General features: G+C 44.5%; 1 protein-coding gene across 1 annotated transcript in view; it reads right to left on the reverse strand.

The window, feature by feature from the left end:
- The window catches only part of CRISPLD1 (cysteine rich secretory protein LCCL domain containing 1), a 66,941-nt gene that overhangs the window by 2,384 nt on the left and 48,588 nt on the right, over positions 1 to 15,969 (reverse strand). The window contains 1 exon segment of the mRNA XM_075920498.1: positions 3,117 to 3,247. Within this exon segment, the coding sequence (XP_075776613.1) occupies positions 3,117 to 3,247 (131 nt within the window).

Raw genomic sequence — 15,969 nt, forward strand, 5'->3', positions numbered from 1 at the left:
CAGCCACTGGCAATGGGCCACCTGGGGAAACTCAGCTGCCGGCCTGCAAGCAGGGGTGGAGGAGAGAGGGCAAGGCGTCCGGTGAGGGGAAGTCAGCGGGGAACAGCGCGGCGAGCAGCAAACCCTCCGCCACTCTGCAGGGAGGAAAATATGGCCAGAATCGCCACTCATGGAAGGAGGAAGACAAGGCTTCCCAAAGAGCGTGTACGCTCTTCTGCAAAAAAAGCATAAGAACAGACATGTTCCCTGGACACAGTAGAGTTTTTCCAGGATCCCCGAAAAACCCCATAGTCTAGACATAGCCTGAGGTCATAGCAGATTCTGGCCATATTTTTCTATATGACATTTTGCAAGTAGGTTTTTGAGAATCCTGAGAAAAGACTACTTCTGTTCTTCTTGAAGTTAATTACAAAATTGCTATATAATCCTGCCATTCATTTGAATAGGGAAAGGATTGGGTAACTTCACCAGAACAAAAGAACTTTCTGACAAAAATAATCTCCAAGAACAGTTCTATCACTGGTGCTCTTTACTTCAAAATAAATGCTTATTAACAGAACAATTAAGTGAATACTAATATTTAGGGAAAGCCTAGAACGTGTATGATTTCTAGTCAATTATTTCAGAACCTGAGGGTACAACTTACGGAATTAATGCTGTTTTGTAAACATCAGTGAGAGCAGAGCGGCTTAATTTTTCTGTTCTTTTATCCACACAACTGAACAGTGTCAAGGTTCTTTAGGGCAAATGGCAGGAAACAGTCTCCTGAATCAGAAGGCACATTGGAGCCATCATCTTGGCTTCTTTTCATGTGAAACTGGTAGCTGTGCCACTGCTATATACTCTTTGAAACGTTATCCCCTCTCACCAGGGGATATGGATCAGCAATGAAGGCTCTTCTATGTTGTTGAATAGCTGTTGCATCATACACATGGACCACATAACTGATATCTTTTTATTTAAATAAATAGTTTGGGCTGCAAGGGGTTAATAGTGCCCAAATCACATTTTTTTCTACACACATAAAATCCAGGCAACTAACTGGGGCACAATTTTTCAGATCTACTGTTTATTCACTGTAAAGGAACTTTGGTTGACCCAAAAATGTCACTAATTTGACAAATTCACAAAATAGTTTTGGGCAAAATTATTTTGTGGGACAAGATTGGTACCATTCATATAATTAGCAGGGAGGTAGAACCCATTTTATAGCCCAGTGGTTAGGGCACTTAGCTTGGCTGTGGGAGACATGAATTCAATCACACAGCAGGGAAGGGTTTTGAACGTAGGTCTCCCACATACCAAATAACTGGTATTACTGAGTTTCAGAGGGGTAGCTGAGTTAGTCTGCGCAGGATAAACTTAAGAAACAACAAATAGTCTGATGGCACTTTAAAAACTAAAAAAACAGGTAGATGGTATCATGAGCTTTTGTTGGCAGAGCCCACTTCTTCAGATGACTGGAGTGTATCTTGCAGAAAAAGGTTTTTTTGCGCAAAAAAAAAAAATGTCCGCGCTGCTTCTTTTTATGCAAAAACCCCAGCGCAAAAACGGATTGGCAGAAAATATGCAAATGAGATTGTGACTCATGCAAATGAGTCCCATGTTTGCACATATTTTGCTGAGAAAACTCGTAGTGTAGACATAGCCTAAGGGTGTCTACACTGCAACACTATTTTGGAATACAGTAGAGTCCCTATCATCCGACCTAAATGGGACCGACACATGGTCGGATTACCAAATATGTCGGATGATACAGACTACTGTAGAGAGCAACGGAACAGCTGATGCCGCTCCTGCCGGGGATGAAGTCCCCGCAGAGCAGCATCAGCTGTTCCGTTGATCTCTAAGAGAAGCTGCTGCTGCTGCCGCTCCTGCCTGGAAGCGTCCCGGCAGCAGCGGCAGCAGCAGCTTCTCCTAGAGAGCGACGGGGCAGCAAGAGGGGCCGTTCTCTCGGCCCGCGCTGTATCCGAGCCTGCAGCTCCCAGGAACAAAGTCCCCAGGAGCTGCAGGGTCGGATAAAGTGGAGTGTCGGATTACCGGGTGTTGGTTAATCCAGACTCCACTGTAACTAGCACTATTCCTAAATAACTTAGTCCATGTCTACAGAGAAGGCAGTTATTTCAAAATAGTGTCAAAATACTGTCAAGCTGAAGGACTTCTTACTCTGACTCCTGTAACCATCAACATATGAAGAATAAGGGAAGTCAGAGGAAGAGTGCTCTATTCTGTTACAAGCTCCCAAGCCCTGTCCCTTCCCGCCATTGCCTTGCCCTCTCCCACTCCATGGCAGCCCAGCTCTGAGGACACAATTTCAGGGATCATGAGGGGAGGGGCCTGGCACCATATTCAGAAGCAACAGTGTCCCCTGCACTCCCCACAGAAGCACGAGCCATGGGAAAGTGGAGCACAGTGAACAGGGGAGGGAAGATGAGGCTGTGGTGGGAAGGGAGGACTTGGGGGGCCAATAACTGACAGGCCTCCCCCCCAAATTGCACAATCACTGTGGCCATGGAGTTTGAAAGCCCTGCACTAGAGCCTGGAAAAATATTTCAGAGATTTAAATTAACTAAAATATGCAGACAATGTTATCACAGAAGGTACATAATGGTACCATATAATAAGTGATTTTAAAGACTAAGATACACACTTGTGCATATGTTAATTATAGGTTATTCTGTTGCCTGTATCACTTGTAGGAATATGTTCCTTGATACAAAGTTATGTAAAGTACTGGCCATCCAAACCTCACTCAACTAGACTGAATGAATCACTAATCTAAAAAATGCAAAAGGAGGCAAAAGCAGTTTTCTTAGCAAACATTGCATTATTTGCCACAGGATCAATAAACAAGAGAGTTGTTGATTTATAAGCCGCTTTTTAGGGTTATGATTTATGTGCTTAGAGGAGACAGGCAGTTCTGGTACCGCAGCTTCTCCAATCATTGGAACTCTTACACAACCCTGTAAATCATCCATGTTAGCCTATTTATTTAGCTTTCAAACACACACACTTAAACTCACCACACACAGAGACATAGTGCAAGAAACTGAAAATGATGACAGGCATTTCTTAGGAGAAAGAAGAACAACAGTCTTTTAAACTGAACTTTTTACCTTTCTGAAAATATTCCATTCTGAAAAGAGGCAATGTACACCTTCCTTTTATCTACTGGCATAACATCAACATAGCCTCCTTGGTTGCGAACTACTCCAGCATGTACGGCTGCCCGGCAGATACTAGACATCTGAGAAAAGAGCAAAAGAGATTTTGTTTGCAATTAGTTCTATTATGTTTTTCATTCACTTGTAGAATTAGATTTAAAAATAATAAGGAAGCATATCCATGACATATTTTCTAATAAATTAAAATTACTCCTTGGTATCATTGAAATAAATTCCACAGGAACTCGACTGGCCAGCAATGCATCTTCTCCTCAAGTAGGAAGCAAGCCACATTAGCTTTGTTGAAAGAATGAAGTATTGTTTGCTGAACGTCTGGAAAGTCACCAGCTTACAGACATTAAGCGCCAAGAGAAAAGAGAACAATTTCCATACTCCTGAAGCCCTCACAGACATGTCCTGTCAGCCTCCCCCTCACATTTTTTTAATGAGAAGAATCCAGCTCTACTGTCCTTGCTAACTGAAGCTGTGCCAAAGTCGCCACTCAGAGAGTGCACTCTCAATAAGAATGAATGGTTGTACCATAAAAGACAGCAAGAGAGGTGGTCCCTCTAGTAGCTGGTTCCAGAGCTTTAAAGTTCATAACCAAAACCATAAACTTCACCCAGAGATCAATGAACAGCTAACTTCCCAGCAAGATGTCTCATTCAGGAAATGCTGGCTTTGATCCCCAAATGTTTAAGATGTAGCCCTACTTAGAGTGTGTTGCAATAGTCTAAATGTTGAGAGGTAACAAAAGCCTGGAGAGCAGAGCTAAGGCCTGCATCTGAAATCACTCCCAAATTACAAACACTAATAACTAGTGACAGACATACTCCTTCCATCAAAGTGGACAATATTCCCTCTGCGTCCCCTCTTGTGTCCCCTTTTCTCAAACTACCATCATCACCTTGGTCTTGCCTACGTTCAGCTTCAGTGTGCTCTCATGCATGCCCAAATCTCAACTAGACATTGGCTGAGGACTGGCTGAGGACATTGGCTGAACTATATCATCTGAATCAGATGATCTAGAGATGTAGAGTTGGGTGTATCTGCACATTGAAAACTTTTAATGAGATGCCTCATCGGTATCCTTCCTACCAGCTCCATATTTACAGAAATGGAAGGGTACTCTGCACTTGAGAACTCTTTGGGAAGAGGAGTAATTGCCAACAGCTACCTGTAGAGAACTCCCTGAGAAGAAAAGAACAATGTCAATGAAGATCAGCTCTATTCATAAGATTGACAGGTGAGTTAACAGCACTTCATGATCAATGGTACACAATAATTCATAGCCATTTACATCTACATCCTGATGTTTTGCCAATTCCAGGACATACATAGATTAATGAAGGACCGATGAAGGGGAATCTATGTGGTGTTTTGCAGGAGGAAGCTGCAACCATCACTACATGGGTTTCCCTTCATCAGTCCTGCATTTTGCTTTAATATCCCTAAGGGATATGAAACAGGATAAAGCTGAAGGATCAGATATGTTCAACTAAGAATTAAATGTATGCAATTAGACCCATAGCCGCAAAGGCCACCTAATGTGCATCCACAACATCCTGTATTTGTCCCTACATCGCATTTGCACAGACTTATAACAACCTAGGAAGAGTTACTCCTCCAAGCCTGTTTGAGAAATATCACTGAGTACACTTCAGTGTTTACTCAAAAGTTGCAATCTTGTCTGCTGTTGTTTCTATCTTGAGCTCCGAATTCCTCATACTGTTTTATAACAAGACTTGCCCATAATATTCATAGTTGGACCTGAACTACCCACATGGCTTTATGCAAAGAAAGTTCGGACAGTACATTACTAAAAACCTTGTGTCACGGGGAACCAATCCTGCAATTCTTACATAGGTAAAGTACTCAGTGAAGTCTTTCTAATATTCACAGAACTAGGCCCTTAATGCACTCATGAAACTGTCCTACTCTGATTATTTACATACTTATTATTTGAAATAAAGTGTACACAAGAGTAGTCAATTACTCAGGAAAAGAACTGGTAAACTCTCTTTTTAATTACTTAAACTTTTAATAACTTAATAATATTTTCAGTGAACTGCAGATACACTGAAACTCCATTTATATTGTAGAAGATAAATCCTTATTAGTTTCAATGCACAACACTATGCAATTTGAACTTCCAAGTTCAGGGAATCACCATGCATAACCAAGCTGTTTTGAGAAGATAAAAAATGTCTTCACTGTAAGAGGATTCCACTGAATCAACATTAAAACTTAACCAGTAAAAACATCAATATTGGTCATCCAGACCATTGTTTAAACAAGGTTGCATTTCCTTCCAGCTATAACTGGAATAACATATATCTGTAACTGTAGTTATTTTGTAATCTAAATGCTATATAAAAATACAGGAATTCAAAATAGCAATTATTTTCCAATTCCTATTCCAATGAGTGAAATTACCAGTTTCACTGTTATATAGTCAGTCCATTAATGTCACAATATTTCTGAGGATATAACTTTGACACAGTTTATTCAAAGGCCCTATTAAGCTTTCCAACTCAGAATGATTGATTGCATCTCTTAAATAAGCCAGAGAGTATACAGTTTATATCAATCAGTACCTTTCTTTGCTTCCTCTTCATAATTATCTCAGGAGCTTGTTGTAGTCTTAACTGGGCAGCCAGTGATCAAGAGACTAATTTAATTTACTAGGGCTGTTGCTGTTTCTAAATATTAATATTATGGTAGTGGCCAAAGACCCTAGTCACTACTGTGCTGGGCATTATACAAACACAGGAGAGACAATCCCTGTACTGAAGGATTTACAATCTAAAAATACAAAGGAAGGGTAGGGGATGTGGATGCAATGTACCAGCAAATGAGTGGATGATTGACTCAGTTAGTTATATCTATTACAGAGAGGTCATTTCCCTGTTTGTTTTTAATTGGCATTAGAGAAAGTGAGGAAGAGAGCAGGAAAAGGAAAGGAGAGGAAGAGGAAAGGCCACAGCTTTTCCATGTTTAACCATGACAAGCAGGCCAGATTTTGTAGGCATCATGGCAGAGGTGAATGCTCCAGAAGGATCTGGAGGAAGATAATCATTGCTTGGATTTATCAGTGTGTTTTTCCCTAATCAAAACGAAGAATGTGGGAGAAATCATGACAATGCTTAAGGGAGAAGCTGACAAGTGAATATTAGAGTGGGATGAGGAAGACAATGGGATACTCAAAGCAGAGGTTAATGTGGTTAGGATAATGAGCCAAGAAGATAACACCAGCATTCTGAATAGATTTGAGGGTTGCAAATTTGCAGTAGTGAAGGCCTGAAAATAGAAGGTTGCAGTAGTGAAGACATGAGAAGAGAGTGTGGATGAGGAGATTAGGAACCATGATGTCCTGGTCCTGCTTCATGGACTGATGCAAGGGGTGAGAGCATGGGAAAAATTTATGAAGTTTTCTAAAGGAAGTGCAATCTAATTCTGGCCGTCAGCCAGAAAAAAAATTATTTTAAATAGAGGGACGGTTCTTATTTTGAAGTGCCAGATCATTTAACATTTTGCCCAGACTTTCTTGGATAACATTTTGGGTGAATTCCTGGCTGTATGAAAGTCAATGGCAACACTCCCATTGATACCAATGGGGGCAGGACTTCACCCCCACAGGTTTATTTTGTTTCTAAATATTATTTATAAATCATTTTATTGGCAGTCTTAAAGACCTATCTCTTCCTGGAATTCTCCATCAGTAATTTTGGGCTGTTTTAGTTCAGAAGTTCTCTCAAGCCAAAACAAAAGTAAAGCAACATAATGCATTATTTACAGTAACATAAACAGTCTATATAACACTACATGACCTTGCTTTTTTGGTACACTGTGAACTCTCTGGCATTCATCAGTATTTAACAGGTCATAGAATCTGAATACCAAGCTGCTTAATAATTTTCCTTCTTTTGCTTTTGAGAGTAAACACCACTAAAAAGTTCTGTGGCATAATATTACAATGCCAGAAATAAGGCCCTGAGCCTTAGATAATAGGAATGAGGAAGCTGAAAACCTGGACTTCCGGTTTCCATGAGAGGAAGGCAGAAAACTGTTGGGTGGTCTGTCAAAAAGATAAAAAATTGCCCTTTGGAAAGATCTGGAGTATGGACAGGCCCCTAGCAAAGTGAGTTATTTGTACAGTCTGTTGTGAGAGTAGCATATACTATATTTATTATCTACATTATGATAATACCCTGAGGTCCTATTTGACATAGAACCTCACCATCTTAGTACCGTACATATGCAAAGTGAGAATAACTCCCTGTCTCAAAGCACTTACAATTTTCTTTAAGATAAGACAAAACACGAAGGTGCAACAAACCAGTGGAGAGTGCAAGGGAAAGGAGGATGAGCAACAATGACAGAAACACGCATGTGGATACGAACACAGTGTACACAACTATATGGCTCTGTGTTAATCTGTGGGAAAAGCTGACAAATAAACCAGTATAGCTAGCAGAGCAAAGCATAATGTGATAACTAGCAATCTCACTAAGATTAGGGGCAGTCACTGTAACCTCAGAGCTTAGTGGAAATGCTGTATAGCAAAAATGTTATGGGCAGCATGGACTATTCAGAGCTAAACCTGTTTAGATGCAGGGAGAAGGGAACAGAACCAAAATTTTCTAAATCAATTTAAGAATTAAACATGTTGCTCAACCTTCTAGCCTAGATAGCGTAAAATAAAGTGTTAAGAGCTTAGTGAATGCTGCAAAAATAGGTTTGCAAATATCTTAAATAAAAAAAAGCAAATTTGCTTCAATGGCATCTCTCAACTTTTATTTCCTTTGCACAATGGATGCATTTTTCCAAGCAACATGGCTACAAATATTTCTGTATAACACGGATGAATGTTGAGAAAATGAATTGTTTAAAAGCAGAATTCTTAGGAGACTAATTAGTGGCTATTTGGAACTACTTCTGTGCAATGCATTCAGGATTTGGCCTTATCAGATCAATGGAATTTCTTGCTTGAATAAGGTGAGTAGAAATTAGTATTTATGCTCTAACAGGAAAATCTGTTCTAATTAATCTTGCCCACAGGGTTGTGTCTCCAGATCATTACCAAGGAGTTGAAAGTAATTCCTTCCTCAAAATGCACTTATTTTTCCATTTTCCCCATTGACATACATACTAACAAATATGCACATGAGTGACTAGGTGACACTTGCTGTACTGTAGGGACTAATCCCATATGTGAAGTTACTGATGTACATCAGTGAATGCAAGGGGGAGCCCAAGTATTACTTCCTTCTCATAATAATGATTGGTTCTTGACACTTAAATAGTGTTTTTCATCCATACATTTCAAAGTGCTTTAAAATGTTTGAGTATCATCACCACGGCCAGTTACTTGTCATCACACTGCCGAGGACTGACTAAATATTGGGTAACATCACTTATTGGGAAAATGGTGAACTGCTCCCCTGCAGCTCGCACACTGCTGCTCCCTAGACAGATGACAGAGGAACACAGTGCAAAGGACTTCATCCTTCTTGCTTTCCCCCTGCTGCCTGCTCCAAGACTAAGTACAGCTCCTCCTATGTAAAATATTCTATGCAAGTAAGAAATAGTGTGCAGTCTGTATTTAAAGTTCCCTGTATTTAAAGTTCCCAAAACAGCACAATACCAAGCACCACGGCTGCTCTGATACCACTATTTTCTCCTCACGATAAAACAGATGAAGTAAAAGCCATTGGTTTTCCAATTAAAAAAATGATGTACTGGAAATGGATTTGGTTTGCTCGTAAGTGATTCAATTTAAAGGATCAGATTAAAAGTAGGTAGGGACTCTGCTTCACCTTAAACAATTAACAACTAAACTGAAGATAAAACTATAAAAGAATGTAGCCACATATTATAACTGGTACAAATGGACACTATTATGTCAAATTAGTGTAATCCAAATGATTATCTGAACAAAATTAGACTCGATAAAGAGAAACCTTGTCAAAGTCAATTGATATAAACTCGAGCTACTTTGTTGTTTCTCCAGGAATGGCTTCCAATCAGTTATGTAGTCACCTGATAGTAGCTCCATCTAGGCTATATTTCCCTACTTCGTTTATGACAAGATCACGTGAGACAGTATCAAAATCCTTACGAAAGATAAGATATACCACATCTGCTGCTTCCCCTCTAGCCACGAGGCTTGTTATCCTGTGAAAGAAAGCTATTAACTTGGCGTGACACGATTTGTTGTTGACAAATTTGTGTTGACTGTTACTTATTATCTTCTAGGTGCTTGCAAAGCAATCGCTTGATTATTTGCCCCACTATTTTTCTTGGTACTGAAGTTAAGATGATTGGTCTGTAACTCTCTGAGGGTATGTCTACACTACCCTCCTAGTTCAAACTAGGAGGGTAATGTAGGCATACCGCACTTGCAAATGAAGCCCGGGATTTGAATTTCCCAGGTTTCATTTGCATAAGCGGGGCTACGCCATTTTTAAATCCCCGCTGCTTCGAACCCCGTGCAGTGCGGCTACACGGGGCTCGAACTAGGTAGTTCGGACTAGGTTCCTATTCCGAACTACCGTTACTCCTCGTGAAATGAGGTGTACCGGTAGTTCGGAATAGGCACCCTAGTCCGAACTACCTAGTTCGAGCCCCGTGTAGCCGCGCTGCACGGGGTTCGAAGCAGCGGGGATTTAAAAATGGCGGCTCCCCGCTTATGCAAATGAAGCCCAGGAAATTCAAATCCCGGGCTTCATTTGCAAGTGCGGTATGCCTACATTACCCCGCTAGTTCGAACTAGCGGGGTAGTGTAGACATACCCTGAGATGTCTTCATTTCCTGTGTTATAGATTAGCATTATATTTGTCCTTTGGAATCTTACCTGTCTTCCATGAGTTTTCTTGACTCAGATAACCCCTAAATATTGTAGGCCCTTCTAATTTACAGATACCTAAGTTGTCTAAGTAATTTTTAACTTCTTCTTTCCATATTTTAATTTCAGATCCTACCTCATTTTCACTTGAATTCACAATGTTAGACATCTGCTCACTACTAACTTTTATGGTGAAAAATGAAAGAAAAAAATCATTCAGCACTTTTGCCATTTCCACATTTTCTATTATTGTCTTTCCCCCTTTCACTGAGTAATGGCCTAACTATCTTTGGTCTTCTTACTTCTAATGTATTTGTAGAATGGTTTTGTTATCCTTTATGTCTCTAGCTAGTTTAATCTCCTTTTGTGGCTTGGCCTTTCTAATTGGTCCCTGCATATTTGTGGGTTGTTGTTTTTTTAATATTTATCCTGTGTAATTTGACTTAGTTTCCACTTTTTGTAGAAGATTCTTGAAATCCTTTTAAGTGACATTCACACGCCACAGACCCTCCATGCCAAAAATCCTCTTTTTCCAGTATCCTGAACCTAGATTTTCTCCCATGTATTCAAAGCTATGGAAGGGGACTTTTAATTAGGATCTCCCCATGAATATTTCCTTGAGGAAATCCTCTGCATTGTTCAAATAGTAAGGTGACATTCCTCCCCCCCAACCCCCAGCAATGCCACTTCAAAAGCCAGTTGAACTTGTCGATGAGCCTCCACTAATACTGGTCCCTTGCAGCTCTGCCAACTGCCTGCCATCATGGTTCTTCCCTTCTCTACAGCATTTTTAGTACCTATAAACTAAAAACTCATCCTAAACTATAAGAGTTAGGACCAACAAAGGTGACATGCAGTTTCCTCATACCCTAACTTAAACCAAGGTTAGAGTTTGATTGTGCCTGGAAAATGAGAAGTGCCAGGAATGGGACTGTTTTACATAACATGGAAAGGGAGGGGGCAAAATGGGGAAAGACACAAAAGGGAGGGGTACAGAGAGGAAGATTAAATGCAAAAAGGAAGCTTACAAAAAGTGGAAACTTGGACAGATGACTAGAGAGGAGTATAAATATATTGCTCAAGAATGCAGGGGAATAATCAGGAAGGCAAAAGCACGATTGGAATTGCAGCTAGCAAGGGATGTGAAGGATGTAACAAGAAAGGTTTCTACAGGCATGTTAGCAATAAGAGGATGATCAGAGAAGGTGTGGGGCCCTTAGGGAGGTAACCTAGTGACAGATGATGTGGGAAAGCTGAAGTATTCAATGTTTTTTTTGCCTCTGTCTTCGCAGATAAGGTCAACTCCCACTAGGCAATGCAGCCCTCACTGGAGAAAGAACAGGATAAGAACTATTTAGGAAAGCTAGATATACACAAATCCATGGGTCTGGATTTAATGCATCTGAGGGTATTGAGGGAGTTGGCAAATGTCGTTGAAGAGCCTTTGGCCATTATCTTTGAAAACTCATGGAGATCAGTAGAGATCCCGGATAACTGGAAAAAGGCAAATGTAGTACCCATTTATAAAAAAGGGAAGAAGGACAATCCAGGGAACTACAGAGCAGTCAGCCTTACCTCAGTCTATGGAAAAATCATGGAGGGGATCCTCAAGGAATCCATTTTGAAGCACTTGGAAGCGGGGAAAATGATCAGCAATAGTTAACATGGATTCACAAAGGAAAGTCATGCCTGACCAATCTGATTAGCTTCTATGATGAGGTAACAGGCTCTGTGGATATGGGAAAGTCGGTGGATGTGATATACCTTGAATTTAGCAAAGCTTTTGATATGTTCTCCCACAATATTCTTGCCAGTAAGTTAAGGAAGTATGGATTGGATAAATGGATTGTAAGATGACTAGAAAGCTGGCTAGATTGTTGGGCCCAATGGGTAGTGATCAACGGCTCGATATCAGGTCGGGGGTCAGTTTCTAGCGGAGTGCCCCAAGGATCTGTTCTTGGCTAAGTAGCAGTTTGGCAGAAAAGGACTTGGGGATTACAGTAGATGAGAAGTCAACAATGTGCCCTTGCAGTCAAGAAGGTAAATGGAATATTAGGTTGCATTAGGAGGAGTATTGCCAGCAGATCTAGAGAAGAGATTATTCCCCTTTATTTGACACTGGTAAGGCCACATCTGGAGTATTGTGTCCAGTTCTGGGCCCCCCACTACTGAAAGGATGTGGACGCATTGGAGAGGGTCCAGCAGAGGGCAACCAAAATGATTAGGGGGCTGGAGCACATGACCTACAAGGAGAAGCTGAGGGATTTGGGCTTATTTAGTCTGCAGATGAGAAGAGTGAGGGAGGATTTGATAGCAGCCTTCAACTTCCTAAAGAGAGGTTCCAAAGAAGATGGAGAGAGGCTGTTCTCAGTAGTGATGGATGGCAGAGCAAGGAGCAATAGTCTCAAGTTACAGTGGGGGAGGTCTAGGTTGGATATTAGGAAAAAACTATTTCACTGGGAGGGTGGTAAAGCACTGGAATGGGTTACCTAGGGCAGTGGTGGAATCTCTATCCCTCGGGGTTTTTAAGTCTTGGCTTGACAAAGCCCTGGCTTGGTTGGTTTAGTTGGGATTGGTCCTGCTTTGGGTGGGGGTTGAACTCAATGACCTCCTGAGGTCTCTTCCAGTCCTATGATTCTATGATTCTGAGAGTGGCCACTGGGGTAGCTACAGCACAAAGAGAAAGGCCAGCAGGACTAAGCTACCGCAATCTTCCCACATGGAGACCCTGCAGGCTGTGGGTGGTGGGAGAGAGACGAGAGGAACTACTGGAAGCTGGGGTCAGCCCCTGGCACCTGGTCCCCTACCCCCCGCCCTCAACATCCTGCAGGCTGCAGGAGGATTATGAGGGGGGCAGTCCCTAGAGACTCAACCCCTCCAAACCTGTAGAGTGCAGGGGGGGTCACTGAAGCTGGTGGCAACTCCCAGAGCCTTGCCTCCACTTCAACAGCCTGCAGGCCATGGGGAACCACTGGAGGCCAGGGAATCCCTCAGAGCCTAGTCCTCCCAGATGGCCTGCAGGCCAGGGGTAGCCCACAGACCCTGGCCAGCCCCTCAGAGTGCCTCCTGCAGGATGGAGGGGGCTGCTGGAGGCTGGAGTTAGCCCTTGAAGAGCCATCCCCCTGAGTGCAGCTGCAGGAAGGTCAGGAGGCAGGAGGCGGTGGCTAGCCTGCAGAGTGCACTCTGCTAACAGGCTATAGGATGGGGGAGCCACTGGCCCAAGCAAGGTCCCCCCTGGAGCAGCTGTAGGCCAGGGAGGAGGGTAGCAGTAGGCCAGGAGCTCCCTTGGGGGTTCCTGGAATAGTATTCAGAAAGAGGAAATGAGCTGGCTTGGGTTCTGCTTCTGGTGGATGAACACCACCCAGGCCAGGAGTATGTGTGTGCACAGGGGCTACAGTGAGCATATGAGTAGCTGGGGAGAGCAGGGCATGGCTTCCAAGTTGTATGTTTGAAAACATGCTTCCAACATTCTTTCAAAAGTAACATGAATAACTGGCAGCATCACAATGCCCATAGGCCGTTCTCTCATAACAACATAAATGTACTGGTGAAAGAGAAATTAGAGAGCAATAGATTTCAGTTTCAAATTTCCAAAAAGATCTTTATAGCATACTTTTGCTTTCCATCACAAAGTTGTATTCAAAACATTCTGAAGATTGCTACAAGTATGTTCCTTCCCTCTGGGGCTCCTGGCACTAGTCACTGTGGGTATGTCTACACTACCCCGCTAGTTTGAATTAGGAGGGTAATGTAGGCATACCGCACTTGCAAATGAAGCCCGGGATTTGAATTTCCCGGGCTTCATTTGCATAAGCGGGGAGCCGCCATTTTTAAAACCCCGCTGGTTCGAACCCCGTGCTGCGCGGCTACACGGGGCACGAACTAGGTAGTTCGAACTAGGCTTCCTAGTTCGAACTACCGTTACTCCTCGTGACTCGCTATGGCAGTTGTTAAATTCTTACGAGACTGTCGATAACTATGATAGGGTATGTCTACACTACAGCACTAATTCGAACTAACTTAATTCGAATTAGTTAATTCGAACTAAGCTAATTCGAATTAGTGCATCTAGACTTAAAAACTAGTTCGAATTAGTGTTTTGCTAATTCGAACTAGCATGTCCACACTGAGTGGACCCTGAACCGAGGTTAAGGATGGCTGGAAGCAGTGCCAGCAGGGCATCAGGTTAGGACTTAGAGCGTGGAGCTGCTGTCTCAGGCTAGCCGAGGGCTGTGCTTAAAGGGACCCGACCCCCACCCCGGACAGACAGTTCTCAGGGGTTCCCCGCTTGCAAAGCAATTCTGGCTTGGAGTGTCCTGAGTGCCCACACTCGGCACATCACAGCACTCGGCCACCAGCCCGGCTGCACTTGCCGCAGGCTGCCATCCGGAGGGGGGGGGGGTCAATTGAGGGGCTTCAGGAGAGCTTCCACCCTGAGGAGCCCGCAGAGCCAACCCAGTTCTCCCCATCGGGGGCTCGTACCCCATTCCTCCCTCACCTCCTTCCACTTACCCCTCTCTATCCCCCCTTCCTGATGTAAAAAATAAAGGACACGTGTTCAAAAATAGAAACTCTCTTTATTTCACAAAACTGGGGCGGGAGGAATAAAACTGTGGGAAGACGGGAGAGAGGAGGCGGGAAAGGGCAGGAGAGAGTGTGGGAGAGGGGAGGGGAAAAACTGGGAGGAGGGAGCTGGAAGGGGGAGACAAGGGAAAGGAGGGGGAGGGGAAACTCAGGGATTGGGGTGGAGGTCTCGCCGGGCCAACTGCCTCTCAGCACGGCGAGGGAGGGGGCCTCGGCGTCCCCGTGGGGATGGGGTGGAGGATGCGGAGGTTGAGGTGGGGGTGTGAACATTGAGGAAGAGGGTGTGGGGGTGGAGGAGGAAGAGGTGGGAGGGGGGCAGGAGTGGGAGGAGGGACAGTAGTTGGGGGCAGCAGGCGCAGGACCAGCCCGGGGCACAATGCTCTGCAGCAGGGCCTGCAGGTTTGAGTTCAGCCCTTGGACCTCAGCCAGCTGCTCCTGGCGGAGCTGGAGGTCTGCCCGCATCCAGGCCTCCACTGTGCGGTGCACGGCTCGCAAGGACCCCAGGTGCTGGTCCCAGTACTCCTGCTCCGTGATGGTGGTCCAGAGCAGGCCGCAGGTACGGGAGCATGTCCCGGGCAGGGTGGTGCGCCCTGCACGAGCAGCTGGTGCAGCTGTAGAGAAAGAAGAGAAGTGGTCAGTTCTCCCTGGGGACACAGCGGATGATGCTCAGTCCCCATCCCCCCCCTCCCCCTGCGACATGAGGGCGACCATGCCCTGCACCGTCAGAGCCGCTGTGCTTGTACAGAGGCCATGGTCAGGATGTCTGGCTCTCCCCGGGACTGGGAGCTGCCCCAAGACCGCACCCATGTCCCTGTGCCGTGTATAGTGTGGCCAGCGTGGCGGGGGAGGAGGGAGATGTCCCCTGCCTCTGTGTAGAGGGGACATGTGAAGGGAAAGCATCCTGCTGGGCCCCGCCCCGGTGTCGGGAGCATGTCAGGTCTCTTCACACATGCATTTGCCTATTGGGCCATGGCCCCTGGGTGTCACGCAGCTGGAGCCACCTGCCCAAGGGTGGCATGGCACGTGCGAGCACCTGCACAGGTGTCTGCATGGACCGTGGAAGGCATGGCCCACGCGCGCACTCTCTGGTCTCCCTCCAACCTCCCGCCCCCCCCCCCCCCCCCAACTACTTAATTCGAACTTCTTACCCGGTACGGTCTCCCTGGACGACCCTGCCGACTGGTGCTGGAACTGCTTGAGGTGGCCCCTCCGGTGTGCCCGGGTCAGGTCCCTCCGGTCCCGGCTCGCTGTCCTCCGGGCTGGCATGGACTGCCCCGCCCCCCAAGAGTTGGTTTAGGGCGGGGAAATAGGGGTAGGTGGCAGCCCCTGCTGCGGCGCCGCCCCTGGTGGCCCTGGTGTATGCCTGCCACAGCT

Source organism: Pelodiscus sinensis, chromosome 2 (assembly GCF_049634645.1).
Source record: "Pelodiscus sinensis isolate JC-2024 chromosome 2, ASM4963464v1, whole genome shotgun sequence".
NCBI lineage: Eukaryota > Metazoa > Chordata > Testudines > Trionychidae > Pelodiscus > Pelodiscus sinensis.